Below are 21,960 nucleotides of genomic sequence, written 5' to 3' on the forward strand. Positions count from 1 at the left end.
ACTTCTATAATTGTTTTTCTTGACTTTTAATCCTAACAATGTACTATAAAATCCATGGCTATGTTAGGAAAAGAATATAAATTTATAATACTTCGTGGATGTCTACAAAAGTACAACCATGTAACATAGAGTTCAACAAGTAATATATTTCTTATTTTAGAAATTTCTTTCAACCAATTACATAGACAAAACTTGAGGTGAAAATTTTTTATGGATAAAGACTTTTAAACTCTCAAATAAATATTGATGCTCATTCACCAATTCTATAAAACAAAAGAAACAAAAAATTAAAACTATATCAACCTCAATTGATTTATAAAAACTAGGCATAAAATACAGAGGAATTAACCACAACTAGCCATCATAATTCATATAAATAAAACCAACAACTCATAATGAACTTGAGTAAAGCTACAATGAGGTGACATATCGAAATCAGAAGAAAAAAAAAGTCAAATAGTTCTCATAAAAAAAGAATTTAAAACGGTAACTTTACATTTATAAAAGTAAACAAACACCATTACACAATTCACAAGCATGTCATTGTGAGTCAAAAAGAATAAACTCAATTGAAAAATAACATGTCAAATCATATGTCAATTGCCAAACAGGAAGGACATAATTGCATGACCCTTACGCAATTGCATTTCCATTAAATATTAACAAAAAGTGGAAACTTGACAATTTGTATAACCGGTAACTAATTTTTTTTTTAAATCTAAAAAAATCATGAAGGACAAATAGTCCATGGGGGGCACCTGGTGCACTATAGAAGGTGCCCTATTTTGACGCAACCAATGCACCTGCTGATTAGGGGAATACTTCATGGAAAGTTGGCGTAGAACTTGATTTTTGTAAAGCAGATGTCTAATGTTTTGGCTCTTTGCAAAGAAAACAAGTCCAGTAATTGTCCCTTTCAATCTTGGCTTTTTACATAATTATTAAGGATAAATTACTCAAATAGTCCTTAAACTTATACTCGATTTACATTTTTGTCCATCAATTAAATTATTAGTTCAAATGGTCTATCAACTCTATATTATTCGCTCCATTGGTCCTACCGTTACATTCTGTCAATATTTCCGTTAAATATTAGGGCATATTAGTCATTATTTACCCTAAAATTAGGTTAAATGTAACAAAAAATTAGATGGTAGGACCATTGGAGCGAATAATATAGAGTTGATGTACCATTTGAACGAATAATTTAGTTGAGTGACCAAAATGTAAATTAGGTATAAAATTGATGACCATTTGAATAATTTACCCTAATTATTAATGTAAGATTCAAATTCAAAGTGAAGATGTTGACTAACAATCAATTAGCTAGCCCCTTTACCCGTGTCGTCATAAAAGTGCATACCATCGGAGCCCGGCGAAGGTCAGGGTCAAGCTCCATTGCAATTTGCAAGTAACAAATATTGTGATTATTCATAGTCAAATGTTAAAAAGTCTAGCAATCCACGTATCATAGATCGACACTTGGAGACAAACAACACACAAAAACGAAATCAAATCTATTCTTATCAAACCTGCACAAATTCAATATGTAGCTATTTATGGCTAGTTTGGGATTGTTGTTATTTTAAATATAAAAAAATTGCTTCTATTATGCTTTGAAAATAATTAGCTGTAAGGTAGAGTAACTCCATATTTGGTAAACAATATTTTTAAAATGTTGTTCGTACAAAAAACAGTGTCAAAATCATTTGGTAATTTTAATATAAAACTATTGTAACTGTGAATAATGACTAAATAGACATGATGTTGAAAGTGTTATATGTTAATTATGTGGTGGTAGTGGCGGTGATGGTGGAGGTTGTGGTGAAACACATGGAGGTGAAAGTGGTGGTGGTGGTGATAAAGGTGGATGTGGCGGTTGTGGTAGTGGTGGTAGTGGGGATGGCGGTTGTGGAGGTGGAGGTGGAGGGGTGGTGATGGTGGTTATGGTAGAGGTGGTGGAGGTGGTGGCGGCGGTGGTGGTGGTGGTGGTGGAGGTCAAGGAGGAGGTGGTGGTGGAGGTGGTGGCGTTGGATGTGGAGGTGGAGGTGATGTCATTTTTAAAATTAATGGTACTATTTTGGGAATTAAAAAAATTCATTAAAAACTTATTTTTGCTTATTTTTTTTTTTTTTATAAACAGTTTTGAAGAGCAACCCAGGATATGCTTTTAAAAGTTGTGGTCAAAAAGTCACTATTTTAAAAATAATCGGGATATTTTACTTTTACCAAAGAACTTAAACTGCTTACCTTTAAGGTGAAGTAGATTTCTGACAAAAATAAGCAATTCCAAACAGGACCATAGCTTCCCCTTTCCAATTACCACTCATCCAAAGAAAATTCTGACACACGTTTTTCGTCGCATAAATTAGTTGGTAACTGTTCTGTTTGGCCAAGAATTTTCTTTGTTGAAGTTGCTATATAGTCTGCCCTTTGGTTCCTTAAACTTTCACTGCTCATCAAATTGTTTGTCAATGGCTTTATCTCTTCTTCTTCACTTGCTTGGCCTTTTCCTTGTAGTTGAACCACTTTCTGTAGCAGCTCAAACTGCAAATATTAGCTTGGAGTCGTCTCTTACTGCATCCCAGGGCTCATTTGCATGGCAATCGCCTTCTGGGACATTTGCCTTCGGATTTCGCAGCATTGCTGACCAAGATCTCTTCTTGCTTGCCATATGGTATGATAAAATACCAGATAAAACCATAGTTTGGTATGCAAATGGAGACAATCCAGCACCAAAAGGATCCAAACTTGAGCTTACCGCTGATGGCCAACTCACACTCACTGGCCATCGAAGCCAAGAAATATGGAAGCCTCAATCTGTTCTTAGTGGAAGGGTTGCCTATGCTGCCATGCTCGACACCGGTAACTTTGTGCTTGCAAACAACAATGGTGACTACTTATGGCAGAGCTTCAAAGAACTCAAAGACACCGTTTTGCCAACCCAAGTGCTGGAAATTGGCGAAAAGCTGAATTCTAGACAAACAGCAAACAACTTCTCACAGGGGAGCTTTCAACTCCAACTTAAATCAGATGGAAGGCTTGTGCTATATCCTATCGGCTTGCCTACAGAGGTTGCCTACCAGCCCTACTACCAAAGCAATACTTCTGATGCTGTTGATGAAATGAATTCTGGTTATCAGCTAAGCTTTAATGAGTCAGGTTACCTCAATGTTGTCAGGAGGAATGGAGATATAGACAAGCTCATAAACAAAACACTATTACCAATAAGAGATTACTATTACAGAGCAACACTCGATTCGGATGGTCTTTTCACCCAATATGCTCACCCAAAGTCCCCCAAAAATGGGAGCTGGACATCCTGGTTGCCTATCTGGTCTATCCCAGAAAACATTTGCTTTGAAGCAAAGGGTGATTTGGGCAGTGGACCATGTGGCTACAATAGCTACTGCAGACTCGACGCAAACAGAAGGCCAATTTGTGAATGCCTTCCTGGCTTTTCTTCTTTAGATCCAAATAACAAGTTGAGTGGATGTAAACAAAACAGAATACAAAGTTGTGACGAGCAAGGAAAATCAAAGCCAGAGGATTTGTATGTTATGCATGAGCTATCTAATACTTTTTGGATAACTTCTGCAAACTTTGAGCAATTGCAGCCAATGAATAAAGATGACTGCAGCAGATCTTGCCTCAATGATTGTTATTGTATGGTGGCTGTTGTCAGAGAGGGGAGCTGCTGGAAGAAGAAACTGCCACTCTCACATGGAGTGCAGGACTGGAATTTGTTAGGGACGGCTCTGATCAAATTACCAAAATCTGATGCTTCTTTAGATGATCCACTTTCTTCACAATCAAACACAGGAAGAAAAGATCGGAAAACTCTCATCTTAGTAGGAGCACTTCTTCTAGGTAGCTCTGTGTTTCTTAACTTCTTTTTTGTTGCAACAATTTCTTTGGTTTTCTTATACACATACCAGAAAAGGCATAATGTTACTACTAGCACATCAAGTATTATGGAAGCAAATCTACTTTCTTTTAGGTATAAGGACCTCGAAGAAGCCACAGATGGGTTTAGGGAAGAACTTGGAAGAGGTGCTTTTGGCACTGTGTATAAAGGAATCATATCATCCCTCAGTTCAACAAACTATGTCGCAATCAAGAAGTTGGACAAGGTGGCACAAGAAGGCGAGAAAGAGTTCAAAGCAGAGGTGAGTGCAATAGCCAGGACCCATCACAAGAACTTGGTCAGATTGCTAGGGTTCTGTGATGAAGGGGCAAACAAACTTTTGGTCTATGAGTTTATGAGCAATGGAACACTGGCTAGCTTTCTCTTTGGGATTTCAAGGCCTGACTGGAACAAACGAATCCAAATTGCATTCGGTATTGCAAGAGGGATCATGTACCTGCATGAGGAGTGTAGCACACAGATCATCCACTGTGATATCAAGCCCCACAACATACTTCTAGATGATTCATTCACAGCAAGGATTTCGGACTTCGGATTGGCAAAGCTTCTGCTAAGTGATCAAACTCTGACGCATACCGTCATTAGAGGGACTCGAGGATACGTTGCACCAGAATGGTTCAGGAATGTTCCAATTAATGCAAAGGTTGATGTTTATAGTTATGGGGTGATGTTATTGGAGATTATCTGTTGCCGGAGGAGCCTTGAAATGGATAGGGAAAATGAAGAAGTGATACTAACTGATTGGGTTTATGACTGCTATAAGGAAAAAACATTAAACAAGCTGGTAGAGGATGATGAGGAGGCAAGAAATGACATGAAAAGGCTGGAGAGGCTAGTCAAGGTGTCAATTTGGTGCATACAAGAGGATCCATCTTTAAGACCCACCATGAAGAAGGTTACACAGATGCTTGAAGGAGTGGTTGATGTATCTGTGCCTCCATGTCCTTCTCCTTTTAGTTCAATACGCTGAAGCCTACCCATGCTATAGATCTTTGAAATGCCATAGCTGTTTTCTTTTCACTAAAGAAAGTATAGGTCTTTATAATTCATTCTAATGCAATGCTGTGTCACTTATGAGAAATGATGTGGCCACTGTAATGATTCCTAGCCAAAGCAATGGGTAGTTACATACTCAGACTTCATACTCCTAACTAAGGATTATCTGGGTTTATGGACAAGGAAGATGCCCTTCAAGCTATGTTACTTTCATAGTCATGAAGTTGCAATTCCAACTTTCAGTTAAAATGTATCTTTTCTTATAGTTATTTTAATGGTCATCAACCAACTGAGCTCTGTCGACTAGGGATGGCAATGCCGTGAATCGGAGATAGGTATGTGTGGCATTCCAATCACCATCCCCATTAAGTGTTTTTTTTTTTTCTTTTCTCCCCAATCCCCATATTGATATGTAATATTTAAATTGGGGATCCCCATCTCCACTTTCGTTGGGGAACAAGTTTCCCTATTACAAAAACAAGAAATTATACAATGGTAATGTATCACATCAAATGGTGATACTTTCATTGAAAATATAACACATATCATTTTTAAAAAATAATTAAATCTTTTTTTACAGCTGGACTTTAAATTTATTTTTATCTTTAAAATAAAATTTAGAAAATAAGAACATTCAAAAGACAGAAGAACCACCGCCCACCCCAACCCTGGCTCCCTTGGTTGATGCGCTCTCCCTATCTTTTTCTTCCTCCATCCATCTCTTTACAAAAACACCAATAAAAATAATAATTTTGAATGGGAAAAAAATAAGATATAAACTATTATACTAGGGTAAAAAAAAACAATAAAATTTTTTTGTTATAGACTTACACATTTTATGTATTATTTCATTCAATATATAGTATGTGGAATATATATTCTGGTGGGAGTTGTGAGAGTTGTGAGCACACAGATAAGCCACTTAACAATATATTCATATGACTCATGGGGTTTTGGAGCAGAGAGTTTTACTGCTGTGCCCACTGGAAGCACACAGATTTCATGACCTATGGGTGAAGGAAATAATTCTCAGCGCTTTCGCGAGGCAAAGGTTATGGAGAGCATGCCAGCTTCTCAACCTACTGGATGGGCTGGTTTCTAAGTAAGGCCATCTGTGGAAATGCTTTAAGGAGGTACTTGATTATGGCGCTGACATTGTTGTCGACATTGGTGAGGAAAATAAGAATATAAATTGAGATGCATGGCTTTCATTTGAATTTGATTTGTGCTTTTGAGTGCTCGTGTTTTATACTGTACAGTATGAAAATTGTATTGTCATTCTCTAGACTCTAGCATAGGTGGAAAATTAGTGTGTAAAGAATTATTACTGTACGTTTTGGCACAACTCATCCAATCCCATACATCTGAGGAATGACTTGGCCGATATGAGAAACTTAATTTCAGGTAAATCATGACATAATCATGCATTCATTATAGGATTTCTAATTGGACTCTATTTTGACTTAAGTTAAAATATTATCTTTTCCTATTATAACTTGCACGTTGAAATCATCTCCTACTTGATTGATCTAATTCATTTGTTTTAATAGATATTGTTTTTCTATTAAAGATTAGTTGGTTGGCCTCTTTACTAGGAATCCATATTGAATCAAAACTAATAGCCATAATTGAATAACATATGTGGTCCTACTTTGACGACCTTACTAAGAGATTACATTGGTTCAGTTTTGTAGAGTTATAGTTGAAAAGAATTAATGGTTTGTTGGGTTTCTCTCTTTGTAGAGAAAAACATGTCTTGAATAAAAGGCAAGGAATCCATATTGAATCAAAACTAATAGTCATAATTGAATAACATATGTGGTCCTTCTTTGAAGTCTATGTGGTCTTGGTTTGACGTCCTTACTAAGAGATTACATTGGTTCAGTTTTGTAGAGTTATATTTGAAAAGAATTAATGGTTTGTTGGGTTTCTCTCCTTGTAGAGAAAAACATGTCTTGAATAAAAGGCAAGGAATCCATATTGAATCAAAACTAATAGTCATAATTGAATAACATATGTGGTCCTTCTTTGAAGTCTATGTGGTCTTGGTTTGACGTCCTTACTAAGAGATTACATTGGTTCAGTTTTGTAGAGTTATATTTGAAAAGAATTAATGGTTTGTTGGGTTTCTCTCTTTGTAGAGAAAAACATGCCTTGAATAACAGGCAGGCTCTTTCTTCTCAAAGTTACAGCTTTCAACATATTGTTTTTTGAGTACATTGAATTTTTTATGAGAAAGCTGTTGTGCATATATTTGGGATAAATCAACAAGTAAATATGCATCAAGTGTTCCATATTTACATGTTGATTTATCAAACACTTTCATCATTCATATTGCATTCATATACATGTCGGTGACTCATACGATTGAAGGCACCAAGACCGTGGTGGCGGTTTTCCTCTGGCGAGCTTGAAGCAATCGTGACCAGTATTGCGTTCAACATAAGGAGTATCGAAAATCATCCCGTGACAGAAGTTGAGTTACGAAGAAGTTGGTAAACATTATCTAGAATATGTCTAGGATAAGTCTGTTAGCACTTCTTGTAATCATAGTTCTATAGTAAATTTGTGTTGGAATAAGAGTCTCGTGGATTTTCCCCAAAGATGGGGTTTTACCACGTAAAATAATTCTCTGTGTGTTCTTTTATTTTATGCCTAGCACGTTTCAGGATTGATAAGTCATATCAATCCTGCTACCGAAGTTTATTTTTTGTTTATTGATTATAATCTTAAATTGGCTTATTCACCTCCCTCTATGCATTTTTAGTCATCCTACATGTATTTTCATATAGGTTCTGTTCTGCCACTTGTGTGGTGGACCGTGTACACATGTTTCTCTGGACTAAGTGGCGTACTGAAAATGTATACTTTTTTGTGCATATCTCAATTGTTGGCTAAGAAAATAATGTCTCTATTTTTATGGGAGATGGTGTTGGCATGTGAGGTATGATTCTTAATTCTTGGCCTTTTTTTCTTATGTGGTTACAAAAATGAGTGTAGGAAGCCTTTTCTGTTCCTTTCTTTGTGCTTGGTTTATGGTTTGCTTGTCTTGACTGAGTTGGCAGACTTCTTTCATGGAAACATACCTCTTTGACAAACAGTGGTAAAAAATTCAACAAGTGTAGAATTTTCTATGTTGGCAAGGACACGTAAGTCGTGTTTTGAAAAACCACGACACCCGGCCTAAATGTCTAGTCTTTTTAACTTCACTACCTACAAACAAATGGTCCTATCGTCTAATTTTCTGTTAGATTTAACCTAATTGTAGGGTAAATAATGACCAATTTGCCCTCATATTTAACGGAAATATTGACAGAATGTAACGGTAGGACAAATGGAGCGAATAATATAGAGTTGATGGACCATTTGAACTAATAATTTAATTGAGGGACCAAAATGTAAATCGAATATAAGTTTGAGGACCATTTGAGTAATTTATCCTTAATAATTATGTAAAAGGGCTTCTTAGATATGGGTCCATTTTCATTTAGATAATATGAATGCAGGACACTAATTAGGCTCTCTTCAATTGCAGTCCTCCCAATCAATTGTATGGCCAGGTATGCAAACCTTGTAGCCACCATATTCGAGAGATTTACAAGATATGACATTGATTGAAAATGGCAAGTAAATACAAATACCACTTTTAAATATGGAAAAAACCTATTTAATTCATTCCTCACATATTAAAAACCTATTTAATTCAAATTTCATCTATATATATGGAAACTATATTTTTTAGAATTCTATATTCGTAGCTTTATTAAATTGGTAGCATATACCTACCTTTTAGCTATAAATTAATTTATATACTGAGTTTTTCAAAATTCTTTGATGGAATTTTTTTGTCATAATGTTAATTTTTTAATATACCTAGTATGGAGGTATAACTTTTTTTTATTTTAAACATATGTGTTTTACCTGTCATTGAGGTGCATCCAATATGTGTTTTACCTAGTACTGAGGTACATCAAATATGTACTATACCTATTAGATAGGTATATCAATTTCAATGGTCAGTAGGGTATTGTACTTGGAGCATAGGTTATCAAATTTAAGAATAATATTAATAGTTCATGAAGAAATAAACGAGTACAATGAGATGGGGAAAAAAACAACATGTGAATTAGTAATCCCTTTCGCAAAGTTATAAAACTAAAAAATAGTACGACTTGACAACTGGTGAGAAACAACTGAAAATTTTAATCATTATTATCTTTAGGTACATAGAGTGGAAAAAAAACATTATACTACAAAAAGCTACACAACAATGAAATTAAAACCTAAAACAAACATAAAAGATGGGAAAGAAAACAATAATAGTATATGAGTGGACAATTGTATTATGAACGAATAATAAAAGGAGTACACAATAAAATAAGTGGCAATGGATTAACATATTTATGCACAATATGTGCATTAATAAAATCCACGTTAAATAGGAATTTGTACAAATCAAGCATGTTTCGACATTTACATTCAAAATGTAATTATTCCTTTAATTACATGATCAAATATGATCATTAATGGCCTATAAATCCTCATCTTACCCGTTTTATACAATAGGGATATAATAGGAACAAAAAATTTAAATACAAATCAGTTAAATACAAAAGATTGAGTCAGCATGTCAAAAATGGCATGTAATCTACATGACAAACTAGTCAAAGGACTTGTATCAACAAACAATTATTCAAGGACTAGACCCAACTATTAGTTGGATTTTTGGACCTCTATCAACTTTTCTATTTGTAGAAAGCCAAGATTGAAAGGGACAATGATTGGACCTGTTTTCTTTGCAAATAGCCAAAACACTGGACATTTTCCTTACGAAAATCAAGTTCTACACCAACTTTCCATGAAGTATTCCCCTAATCAGCAGGTGCATTGGTTGCGTCAAAACAAGGCACCTTCTATAGTGCACCAGGTGCCCCCGGTGGACTATTTGTCCTTTATGATTTTTTAAGATTTAAAAAAAATTAGTTACCGGTTATACAAGTTGTCAAGTTTCCACTTTTTGTTAATATTTAATGGAAATGCAATTGCGTAAGGGTCATGCAATTAAGTCCTTCCTGTTTGGCAATTGACATATGATTTGACATGTTATCTTTCAATTGAGTTTATTCTTTTGGACTCACAATGATATGCTTATGAATTGCGCAATGGTATTTGTTTACTTTTATAAATGTAAAGTTACCGTTTTAGATTCTTATTTTATGAGAACTGTTTGACTTTTTTTTTTCTTCTGATTTCGATATGTCACCTCATTGTAGCTTTACTCAAGTTCATTATGAGTTGTTGGTTTTATTTATATGAGTTATGATGGCTAGTTGTGGTTAATTCCTCTGTATTTTATGCCTAGTTTTTAAAAATCAATTGAGGTTGATAGTTTTAATTTTTTGTTTCTTTTGTTTCATAGAATTGGTGAATGCGCATCAATATTTATTTGAGAGTTTAAAAGTCTTTATCCATCAAATTTTTTCACCTCAAGTTTTGTCTATGTAATTGGTTGAAATCAATTGCTAAAATAAGAACTATATTACTTGTTGAACTCTATGTTACATGGTTGTACTTTTGTAGACATCCACAAAGTATTATAAATTTATATTCTTTTCCTAACATAGCCATAGATTTTATAGTACATTGTTAGGATTAAAAGTCAAGAAAAACAATTATAGAAGTAGGAAGTTTACAAGTTTTCTCTTAAATTACAAGATTTTCAGTTGTGTTTACAAGGATAATGACATAATTTTACTCCTCAAAGTCCATTCTTACCTTGGTACTATGTGTCATTTTCTTTGTAAATTAGGGTATTACAGTGTTATGGATTAGGGTGGACCATAATGTTGTTACAATTATTTCAATTATTTCACAACAGTTGTAGATTTTTTCATGATTCATGAGTTAGGGGTTGCTTTATATAACTTGTAACCAAAATCAATAAAACTTGGGTAACTTTATGTAAATCCAATTGGCCAAACTGAAATTGGTTTTTTTTACTTGTAACCAAAAACAATTTTTGAACATCTAAACTATTCTTTGTGATTTGTTATTTCTTAATAAATTATTATAAGGAACTAAAATATGACTACATAGATAACTCCTTTACGTGTTTAATATCAATCAATGATAAGATGTTCAACTTTTAAGACATAATATCAATAAATATACTCTTATATTATAATAAATATTATATGACCATACTCTGAAGCTACACTATAATTACTTCTCAAGATGACATATTATTATTATTATATACATATATATTCGTGCTTATTCTAAAAATAACTTTAAACAAATATCTTATAACAAAAGATAACTCATAACATCAAGTTCCCACATGATCCTTCTCTATTTTTTGATTCATATCTTCCTAATATAAAGATAGTATTTACATATATTATGAACAATTTCAACTAAAATACTAAATTTTTTATATATGTATTGTAACATAATAAAATACTAAATGGGGTAATGAAGGAAAAGAAAGTTACCAATCCTCTAGCTTCCCATGTAAATCTCCATTTTATAAGGACATAGATCAACATTACAAGGGATTAGTAAGTGTGGACCTCAAGGATATAAAATAGGGTCATTATTCTAGTAAACATGATGGTTTACAAGACTAAGGACCGGTATTACAATAGTTTGGATATGAGAGTACCATAACATTGTAAGAGGATCCCAAAACTTATAAGTTACAAGATTTGGGTGTAGCAATTTACAAGTTTTTGAACCAAAATTACAACATTAGGGTTCACATAATCTATAATGTTGTAAATCCCCATTTACAAGGATATGGATTCACATTACAAGGAATTTGCAACTCCGGACCAAGAGGATGTAAATTGGGTCCTTATTATAATAAAATGGGGATTTACAAGATTAAGGGCCGAGTTTACAATTTTGGGATACAAGGGTACCATAACGTTGTAAAGAAGATCCATACACATGTAGGTTACATGGTTTGGGTAGTGATTTACAGGTTTTTGCACCACGATTACACCATTAGGGTTCTCAAAATCCTTAATGTTGTAAATCCTTATTTTACAAGGACATGGATCCACATTACAAAGAATTGGTAAGTCTAAATCAGGATTATGTAAATTGGGGTCCTTATTTTAGTAAAATGAGGACTTACAAGATTAAAAGCTGATTTTACAATTTTGGGATACGAGGGTACCAAAACGTTGTAAAATGGATCCATAAACATGTAAGTTACACGATTTAGGTAGTGATTTACAGGTTTTTGCACCATAATCCTTAACGTTATAAATCCTTATTTTACAAGTATATGGATCCAAATTACAAGGAATTGTTAAGTCGGGACCATGAAATGTAAATTGGGGTCCTTATTCTAGTAAAATGAGGGTTTATAAGGTTAAGGGATGATTTCACAATTTTGGGATAAGAGGGTACCATAATGTTGTAAAGAGGATCCAAAAAAAAGTAAGTTACAAGTTTTTTGTAACAATTTACAGGTTTTTGCACCACGATTACAACATTAAGGTTCTCATAATCCTTAATGTTGTAAATCATATGTTTACAAGGATATAGATCCACATTACAAGGAATTTGTAATGGTGGACCTTAGCGATGTAAAATGGGTCATTATTCTAGGAAAAAATGTTTTACAAGATTAAGGACTGAGGGTACCATAAGAGAATCCCTAAACTCGTAACTTACAAGTTTTTATAACAATTTACAAGGTTTTGCTCTTAGATTACAACGTTAGGATTCACCAAATCCATAATGTTAATCATATATTTACAAGGATATGGATCTATATTACAAAGGATTGGTAATAGTGGACATTAGGGATGTAAATTGGGTCTTTATTCTAGTAAACAATGGTTAAGGATGGATTTTACAATCTTATGGAACATAAATGTCCAAAATAGAGTAATACGAGACCTTAATATTGTAAACATTTGTGTTTACAAGTATAAGGACCTAATTTACTTTCCTAATGCCCCTAGTTACCTTAATATTACTAGATGTCTTTATCTTTGTAAATTATGATATTACAAGATTAAGGATGGGTTTACAATCTTATGGAACATAGCTGTCCAACATAGAGCAATACGAGACCTTAATATTGTAAACATCCGAGTTTACAAGTATAAGGACCCAATTTACTTTCCTAATGTCCCAAGTTACCTTAATATTGTACTAGATGTCTTTATCTTTGTAAATTACGATATCACAAGATTAAGGATGGGTTTTACAATCTTATGTAACACAGCTGTTCAATATAGAGTAATACGATACCTTAATATTGTAAACATCCGTGTTTACAAGTATAAGGACCCAATTTACTTTCCTAATGTCCCAAGTTACCTTAATATTGTACTAGATGTCTTTATCTTTGTAAATTATGATATTACAAGATTAAAGATGGGTTTTACAATCTTATGGAATACAGCTGTCCAACATAGAGTAATACGATACCTTAATATTGTAAACATCCGTGTTTACAAGTATAAGGACCCAATTTACTTTCCTAATGTCCCAAGTTACCTTAATATTGTACTAGATGTCTTTATCTTTGTAAATTATGATATTACAAGATTATGGATGGGTTTTACAATCTTATGGAATACAACTGTCCAATATATAGTAATAGGAGACCTTAATATTGTAAACATTCGTGTTTACAAGGACCCAATTTACCTTTCGAATGTTTCACTTTATCTTAATATTGTACTAGATATCATTATGTTTTGTTAAGCTCATAATTTCATACATATACATGCCCTATTTACTTACTTCTTTTGCTTAGTTTCTTAGAATTCTGAGTTATTTGCCTCTCTTTGTGTGTTTTGTAGGCCAATAGAGCAAGAGAGCATAATTCATGCAATTCAAGCATGTTAAGGCCTGATTTGGATGAATGGAAGAATTGCTTAAAGACAAACAAATTTTGGCTACAACCCCCTGCCAGTCCAGTTTTGTAGGTCACATTGCAAGCTTTGTTTCAGCAATCTACACAGCTTGGATGAGGCAGAATTTTTCATGAAAGTTGTTCCAATGGGTGTGTTCTATAACATATCGAAAATTCAGCCTCATTGAATAAATCTGGAGTCCGTCACCTAGCAAACACAGAACTATGCTCAAGATGGATTTTGTCAGTGAGCAAAACGAGTGAGCAATTTGTTTCGGCCTTAACTTTTTCCTCCGACCTTGGAATGGCCCAAATGACAATGGCTGGAAAGAAGACATTTTGAACTTCAAGTTTGAGGGCTCAAAGTCACCATTTGCTTAAGGGAAGCCCAATTCGTAAGCTCTTGAAGTTGCTGGTCATGTTGACCTAAGGATAAGCTAAATGTGCTTGGCCATAATGACATAAGCATGAAGTGTTATTGATTGTGGGGAAGTTAGGACAAACATATGCAATTCTTATATTTGGAGTGGAGTTTTGCAGCAGCCAAATGGAATAAAACAAGATGAAGTGGGAGCTGCAACACTAAGCCTAAAGAGAAGAAGAATTGTTTTCAAATTCAAGTGTGTTTTAGGTGAAATAGGTGTGGTTAGTGAATTTATTGTATAATCTGATTTGCCTAACCCATGTGCCTATATATAGAGAGTCTCCAAAGAGCTAAGTAGTCAGAAAATAGATATCCATCATTCACACTTACATTGTACACAAAGAGAGGGAAAGTTGAGAGTGACAAAGGGAGAGAAGAGAGAAGGCAGCAGCTGGGAGGCTTTGGCCTCCTAGCAGCCATGGAGATGAAGCTTTTCCATCTCTAGCATGTTGTACTTATCTTCTCCTCCTCCCTTTGTCTTTTTCTTTTTTCTTGTATTTTCTTTGTTTTTCTGTTATTAGTTTTGATAAACATCTTACTAGTCTTGTATCATGGTTTGAGTTTATAAAGTTTGGCTTCATTCATGAATTCTTCTTCACTATTTTAATGGAGCTGTTTTTGCATTCTTTGATTGATCACCTAAGGTTTTATGCATATGTTCTTGTTGGGAAGGTTTGGGAATCATCTTCATTCCATCCATTAGTGATCGGTGCATATTTATATATTATTTTGTACCCTTCTAACTTATGATTTGGTTATGTTTTTGAGTTAAACTTGTGCTTTTAATAAGTTTTGTGTTTGTTTCAGTGTAATAAGCTTGAGACTCATTAAATGCATTTTGGAGACAAATTAGCCCAAAACGGTGTCTGCAGATCAGTCAACTTCACGGATTGGACTGTACTTGCTCAAGAAGAACCAGATAGTGAGCCATACATCATTGGAAAGATACAGAAGTCTAGTTTCCGGAGCATTTTACGGTTCATGATTCCGAGTCTTCTAGAGGAAGTTATGCAAGTTTTGGCAGCTTAAGGTCAAAAATCAGCAGCATCTGAGTTACTGGGCCAAAAATGACATTTGAAGGTCTTCCCGATTTTTCTTTGTGCTGGGCTGCATATTCTTGGAAAGATAAGACAAAGAGCTTCACGATTCATATTTTTCCAGAATTTTATGAATGGATTAACAAGCCCAAAAGAAGAGTGCAATGCATTGTCATGCATGACATATGTATGATGAAGTGTTATTGATTGTGGGAAAGTTTGGTGAAGCATATTCAATACTTATAATTGGAGTGGAGTTTTGAAGCAGCCAAATGAAGTAGAAGAAGATGAAGTGGAAGATACAACACTAAGCTTAAAGACAAGAAGAATTGTTTTCAAATGCAATTGTGTGTTAGGTGAAGTTGGTGAATTAAGTGTTGTAAGTTGATGAAGTGAGTGTTGTAGGTAGAAGCAATACTTAATTCAGAATTTCAACTCCCCTAAGCCTATAAATAGTGAGTTCTCCAAGCTTGTAAACACACCCCAAGAGGGGAGCTCTCAAACACTTCTCTAGAGCTCCACTCCATTCTCTCCCTCAAATTCTCTTAGTTTTCCTTTCTAGTTCTCAATTGTTGTAATAAAATCCTTTTGCTAAATGTTTCTTTAAGTTTTTCTGAGTTCTTATTTACTTTCCATTGTGATGTAAATTCTTTTCTTAAGCATTTAAGTTTGATTAGTTTCCAAGTTTCAATTATGGTTTTTGTTCTTATTCATTATGCTTATAAGTTAATATGCTAGTTTGAATGATTGATCACCATTAAGGGTTGCATGTTCGCTATCTTGGTTTGAATTAAGAGTAGACACCATGTTTTAATTCGAATTGAATTATGAATAGGAAGAGTATGTATGGACATTCGACAACAGGGATTAGATACATACTTGAACCAAATACAACCCCACCCCCACCCCCCCTCCCAGGAAAAATGTGTTGTGTGTTTGTGTTGTTTGTAACGTTCTGTGTTTTCTTCATTGAATTCTGTTTATTTCTGTAATTGTTTTTGGAATTTGGTCCATGCGAGTTCTTTGTTTTTCTGTGCTGAATCCAACCATATAAAGGACGTAAAATTTGGTCAAACGATTGGAAAGTTATAGGTCAAAAACCAGACAGAGGTCGAACTTGCTGTTTGTGGTTTTCTTTGGTTTCTTGTTTTGTTTCATTTTCTTTTACCTTTCTTTACTCATTTTTAGTTTTCAATTTGTATTGTGCTTTTGTCTTGTGTTAAATAGGTTCTTTATGTATTCAAACTAGAAGTTTAATCATATTTAGTTTGCAATTTGTATTGTGCTTTTGTCTTGTGTTAAATAGGTTCTTTATGTATTCAAACTAGAACTTTTAATAAACTGACAGTTCTTCGTAAGATCAGCCCCGTACTTACAGAATCTATACCCCAATGGAGTACTCCGAGTGTCGTGGCTTTTCAACACACGTTCTTACGTCTCCTTGCCAACATAGAAAATTCTACACTTAATGAATTTTTTTACCGCTGTTTGTCAAAGAGGTATGTTTCCATGAAAGAAGTCTGTCAACTCAGTCAAGACAGCAAACCATAAACCAAGCACAAAGAAAGGAACAGAAAAGGCTTCCTACGCTCATTTTTGTAACCACTGAAGAAAAAGAGGCCAAGGATGAAGAATCCTACCTCACATGCCAACACCATCACCATAAAAATAGAGAGATTATTTTCTTAGCCAACAATTGAGATATGCAGAAAAAAAGTATACATTTGCAGTCTGCCACTTAGTCCAGAGAAACATGTGTACATGTTCCACCACACAGGTGGCAGAACAGAACCTATAAAACACGAGCACTCAAAAGCACAAATCAAATTCAAATGAAAGCCATGCATCTCAATTTATATTCTCATTTTCCTCACCAATGTCGACAACAATGTCAGCGCCATAATCAAATACTTACTTAAAGCATTTCCACAGATGGCCTTATTTAGAAACCAGCCCATCCAGCAGGTTGAGAAGCTGGCTTGCTCTCCATAACCTTTGCCTCGCCAAAGCGCTGAGAATTATTTCCTTCACCCATAGGTCTTGAAATCTGTGTGCTTCCAGTGGGCACAGCAGTAAAACTCTCTGCTCCAAAACCCCATGAGTCAAAACCAGTATTTACTTGAGTGGTCTGCTTGTTCTGGTGACCGTTTCTTGTCCTGACAGATTTCATGGTGTTATCTGTTGAAGAAGGCTGCTGTGATTTGGGTTCCTCTACAAATGGCTGCCATGGGTTTGGTTCTGGACTCGGAGTACTCCTGTCAGATTTTCCTTGCTCCCAAAAGCTTCCTTCAATCTTCTCCCTCTGCTGCAGAAAACAATTAATTCTACCAATTAAAGAGATAATAAAGAGGGAACAATTGAAAGTCAAACAGTTGTAAGATTTGCACACAAATTACTTATTAAGAATACCAGAGGATTTGCAGATGGCAGATTTCCAGGTGAAGTTTGATTTCTAGATGCATCTTTATTTGGTGATGGTGTTCTAGCAGCAAGCGTCTGCTTAAGCTCCTGTAACTCCTGCCTTTGAGATCGGCAGATGGCAGATAGCTTTTCAAATTTGGAAGTTATTTCACCCTTTTCCAAATTGGCTTGCTTCAGCTGCTCTTTCAATCTCTCTACTTCAGCCTCTAATGCTTCTTCTTTTCCAGATTTGTTATTACTAGCTCCCATGCTGAGTCTTTTAGTATCAAACTCTGCAACAAAAGAGTTAAATGCTTCATCTTGGAAACCAGTTGCACTCTGAGATTTAGATGCCTTTGGCTTTTCAGTTCCATGGTCTGTATCCTTTGGGAAGAAACTTATTTCAAAGTCCTTTGAAGGTCCATCTTCAGGCTTGTGCGATTTGCCATGAGAGTTTCTTCGCGTAGCATGAGTGTGTGCATTTTCCTCTTTTGCAGGGGCACTGTTCTTGGGTATAGGATGAATTTCCAGACGAATCCCATCAAGTTTTGCAGTGTAATGGCCAGCAGGCTCATCATCAAACTTAGGTATAGTATTTTCTTCAACAAGTGAGTTATCTGCATGTTGAGTGGACCAGAATGCACCAAGCTGCCCTCCACTTCCCCCTGCCTTAGACGTATTTGACAATTGTGTTGAATTTCTAGCTGATTCTCCAACTGAAGTTGGTGGTGGTGGTGGGCTTCTACGGGGCCCTGCAGGTGACTTGTTTGCTGGCCTTGAAATACCTGCTGGTTTGCAATAAAGCACTCACTCACTTCAAAACTGAAAGCTTCGAACATCAATTTTATTTAATGAAATATTATCAATTTTCTACTCTTAACAAATTTCCATAAACTAGCAACATCACTTTTAAAACTGATAGATCTGACAGGAAGAAAAAGCTAGAAACAAAGGTTTAAGTGTCAAAGACAACAGAAACCAGCATGTCAAGCACTTTTTAGAATTAAAGTTCTGACATAAGGAACAAATAAAAAATTAGTCCCAAACAAAGAAGTTTTAGTTAACAAGTGATCCTCTGATGTTCCCAACCTCACCTTCATGCTTTTCAGCAGAGTTCATTTCAGGTTGCCTATCCGGTAAAGACTTCTGCAAACCAACTGGTAACTGCTCATTAACACGAAACCACACCTGCCACCACAGAAGGGTTGGAAAAGCATCAGTAAAGAGTGTTAGAATCTCCACACCTACTGTTTGCATGGACACAAATGATCTAAAACTAACCTAAATTCATGGAGATGAATGGCCAATCAAGCAAAGCGCTTGCCTGCGTGATGTCTGGTCGGTCATCTGGTGACGACTGAAGCATGTCTCTGATAAGATCTGTGATAAACGAGCTGTATTTAGGTAATTCTGGAATGCGATAGTTTCCATTTAAGATCTGCAGCTTTGATTCTCCATCAAATGCACTTTTGAAGTAGCAAATGCGAAAGAGAAGGCACCCAAGAGCCTGCAAGAAGAAATCATAGTCTCAACTCCCAGTAAATTATAATATTCAACCGTTTCAGAATTTCCAACTGATCTAGAGGAACCAATCAACTTACCCATATGTCTACTTTCTCATTTATAAGTTCTCTCCGAAAAAGGTCCCACATCTAATTCAAAAGGAGGAAGAAATGAATCAAATATTTTAACAGATTGAAGATTATACATTCAAGTTTGAAAATAAAGTTTTCTGTTCAACCTCAGGGGCTCTATAGGCAGGTGTAGTGTGCTTTCTGATATTATCCTCTTCAATACCCATTTCTTCAGGCCTCTCAAAGCGCTTGTGATTGGTAGAGATGCTTCCAAAATCACACAACTTCCACAAACCATCAGACCCCAACAGAAGATTCTCAGCTTTCAAATCCCTGAAAATGCAATTAGGACACTGAGTACCAACTATTAATAGTTGACTGGGAAGCACGGGAATAAAAAAATTGTAATTAATAAGATAATGGATTTATCAGGTTTCTAATCTTTTGGTACAAATTCAGATTTTGATTTGATTGTTCAGATCTCGTCTCATTTTCGTCTTGCATGGGATTAAAATAGATTGCAATTGAAAAACATTGTAAGATAATACGAGCATCAAAGACAACGAGTTGTTAATGCTTCTCATTGAGAAAACAATTCTTAAAACACAAACAAAAAAATACAAATAACAAAACATAATCTGCAGAAAGATGATAAACAATAAAATGCAAACTGCGCAATGTAAGTACCTATGAGCAATGGGAGGGGACTGAGAGTGCATTGCAAAAACTGCATTACACACATCTCTGAAGATCGCAAGAGCCTGTTTCTCATCAAAGAACCCAGCTCCTCTGCTCTCCAGTACATTAACCAAGGACTTGTCACAAAACTCCATGACAAGGAGTGCCTCCTTTGTGCGGCCCATGTCCAAGAAGGTGTGGGCATGGAGTGTGACCACATTGGGATGTCCTCTAAGCAACTTCATGACCGAGATCTCCTTCATCACCAGCTCCAGCATCTCCTCATCATTACATATGATGTGCTTCAAAGCGTACTGCTTGGACACATGCACAGCGTCCCGAGCTAAGTAAACGCAAGAGAACCCACCTTCGGCAATGGCGTTCTTGACATGAATCTTGAGATTTCCAATGTCAATGGAGCGGCCTTCGAGCCCAGTTGGCTCCTTGTGCATGAAAGGCTTGAATCTCCACATGATCAATGGATTGATTGATGGGTACAAACAAATACAATGAAGACCAAAACACTGCAAAGAAATAGCCAATAGCATACATATCAATCAAACAAATCCCATTACAGATAATCACGTAATTATCTCAGCATCTCATCTAAATTGCAAATCGACTACTCTTTCACTTTGAAGATAAAATTGATTTCATATTTTATTCAAATGAACGATAACCTTGATTAAAATGAACCCAGAAAATCCACAATCCCGCGAACCAAACAAAGATGAAGCAGGACCCAGAAAAGCAAAGTAAAAAAGCAAATGAATGGATCTCAAGCCTACGAAAATGATCAAATTCGGAGAATCAGATCTGAAGAATGAAGCTGAAGCAAACACAATAATCAATACAAATGCAAATGAAAATGAAAAGGCAGCTGCAGATGTAGAGGGTTGTACTGTACCTCGAGGCTTGGGGTATGAGATTGGGGATGGGGAATTGCGTTTTGAAGCTTCAGAGATCTAAGATCAAGAGCTTACGTGCTGATCCAGACTCTGTATCTCTCTGAAAGAGCCTTTTGTCCAATTTCTTATATAATTCAAAGAAAAAGACATCAAGATTATCATATAATAATCAAAGTAAATGGGAAAAATAGGTGGAGATTGGAGAGAGAAATCAAGGTGGTGGGGATGGTGTAATGCAAAGTAGCAGCCCGTTGCCCTTGGGCTAGATTGTCTGCTTATGCTGTAGGACACAGTCTAAATCATACCATTGGTAAATTTCAGTTTTGGGAGTTGACGGTTTGGATGTAGTGATGTTCCATACGCGTAAGATGGTCTTGTGCTTTCGGTGGGGTTACCGTGAGACTTTTCTGCCAAGTTCTAAAGCTTCGATAAAAATAAAAAAATAAAAAACACTTCTAGGGCTAGTTTGGTATTACATTGCTTTTTTACTAAGTTTTAAAATTGGTAGATTCTAGTTTATTGTGAGCATGTTTATTTATCATAAATGGATATTGGAATGATCTTAATTCTTGTTTTTTGTGTGTTTATTATTAACACAAGGGTATTGCAATTATTCTAATTTCTCACTTTTTCCACGTTTACTAATATATAAGGAATAAAAAAATTATGTGATTCCAACAAATAAAAACCATTCCTTTATCCTTAATAAAGAAGACTCGTTAGTACGACACTATGGGTTTAGCCAGTATGAGTTTATGACTCTTTTCGGATTGGCCGGAGGATATTGGATCGGTGGTCCTACTTCTTAGTTTGTTATCGTTTAATAAAAGCCCTAAACCAGGAGGGTCCCAACCAAACTAAAATTACACAACAAGCACAAAGGCCATAATAAGTGAGCCAACAATAACACACAATACATCCACCTCACTAGAATCACATACAAAGATAAAATGCTGAGTAATTACAACAAAAATTATCAGTGCCAACCAGAACCTAGCAACTCAAGTAAATCACTACCAACTTGAGAAAGAGACAACATCACGAAGAGAACAAGGATGACCACTCAAAATCCTCCCAACACTCAGCCAAGCATCAAAGCACTCTTCCTTCTCCACCTGGTCCAAAACAACAACC

At 35.3% G+C, this 21,960-nt stretch overlaps 2 protein-coding genes and 1 long non-coding RNA gene across 7 annotated transcripts; 2 read left to right on the forward strand and 1 right to left on the reverse strand.

Moving 5' to 3' along the window:
- Positions 1-2,397: 2,397 nt before the first annotated feature.
- LOC103330557 (G-type lectin S-receptor-like serine/threonine-protein kinase LECRK4) lies at positions 2,398-5,075 on the forward strand. Its single transcript, XM_008233152.3, has one exon. The coding sequence runs from the start codon at positions 2,475-2,477 to the stop codon at positions 4,896-4,898; it is 2,424 nt and encodes an 807-aa protein (XP_008231374.2). The 5' UTR covers positions 2,398-2,474; the 3' UTR covers positions 4,899-5,075.
- Positions 5,076-14,393: 9,318 nt separating this feature from the next.
- On the forward strand, positions 14,394-15,957 carry LOC148916608 (uncharacterized). Its single transcript, XR_016127251.1, has 2 exons — positions 14,394-14,680; positions 15,037-15,957. It is a non-coding gene; the product is annotated as an uncharacterized LOC148916608 (long non-coding RNA).
- A 972-nt stretch (positions 15,958-16,929) lies between these two features.
- LOC103330508 (Protein kinase superfamily protein) lies at positions 16,930-21,117 on the reverse strand. 5 transcript variants are annotated; one of them, XM_008233099.3, is made up of 8 exons: positions 20,826-21,117; positions 19,928-20,442; positions 19,408-19,573; positions 19,268-19,318; positions 18,991-19,173; positions 18,761-18,854; positions 17,676-18,451; positions 16,930-17,568 (listed from the first exon to the last, which is right to left on the reverse strand). In XM_008233099.3, the coding sequence occupies exons 2-8, from the start codon at positions 20,389-20,391 to the stop codon at positions 17,209-17,211; spliced, it is 2,094 nt and encodes a 697-aa protein (XP_008231321.2). In that variant the 5' UTR covers positions 20,392-20,442; positions 20,826-21,117; the 3' UTR covers positions 16,930-17,208. The 5 variants fall into 5 exon arrangements, with proteins under 5 accessions (XP_008231321.2, XP_008231320.2, XP_016650163.2 ...); XM_008233098.3 differs by having other exon boundaries at positions 16,930-17,571; XM_016794677.2 differs by having other exon boundaries at positions 17,676-18,454.
- Positions 21,118-21,960: the final 843 nt, after the last annotated feature.

The sequence above is a fragment of the Prunus mume genome, linkage group LG5, assembly GCF_029339155.1.
Source record: "Prunus mume cultivar Tortuosa linkage group LG5, ASM2933915v1, whole genome shotgun sequence".
Classification (NCBI taxonomy): Eukaryota; Viridiplantae; Streptophyta; class Magnoliopsida; order Rosales; family Rosaceae; genus Prunus; species Prunus mume.

Excerpts from the sequence above, each read along its gene's own strand:
- LOC103330557 (XM_008233152.3), top strand. The coding sequence starts at position 2,475 with ATGGCTTTATCTCTTCTTCTTCACTTGCTTGGCCTTTTCCTTGTAGTT.
- LOC103330508 (XM_008233097.3), bottom strand. The coding sequence starts at position 20,391 with ATGTGGAGATTCAAGCCTTTCATGCACAAGGAGCCAACTGGGCTCGAA. Across the intron at positions 19,574-19,927 it reads TCCCCTCCCATTGCTCATAG|GGATTTGAAAGCTGAGAATC; the intron begins GTACTTACATTG and ends TTGCATTTTCAG. Across the intron at positions 18,855-18,990 it reads ACCGACCAGACATCACGCAG|GTGTGGTTTCGTGTTAATGA; the intron begins GCAAGCGCTTTG and ends CTGTGGTGGCAG.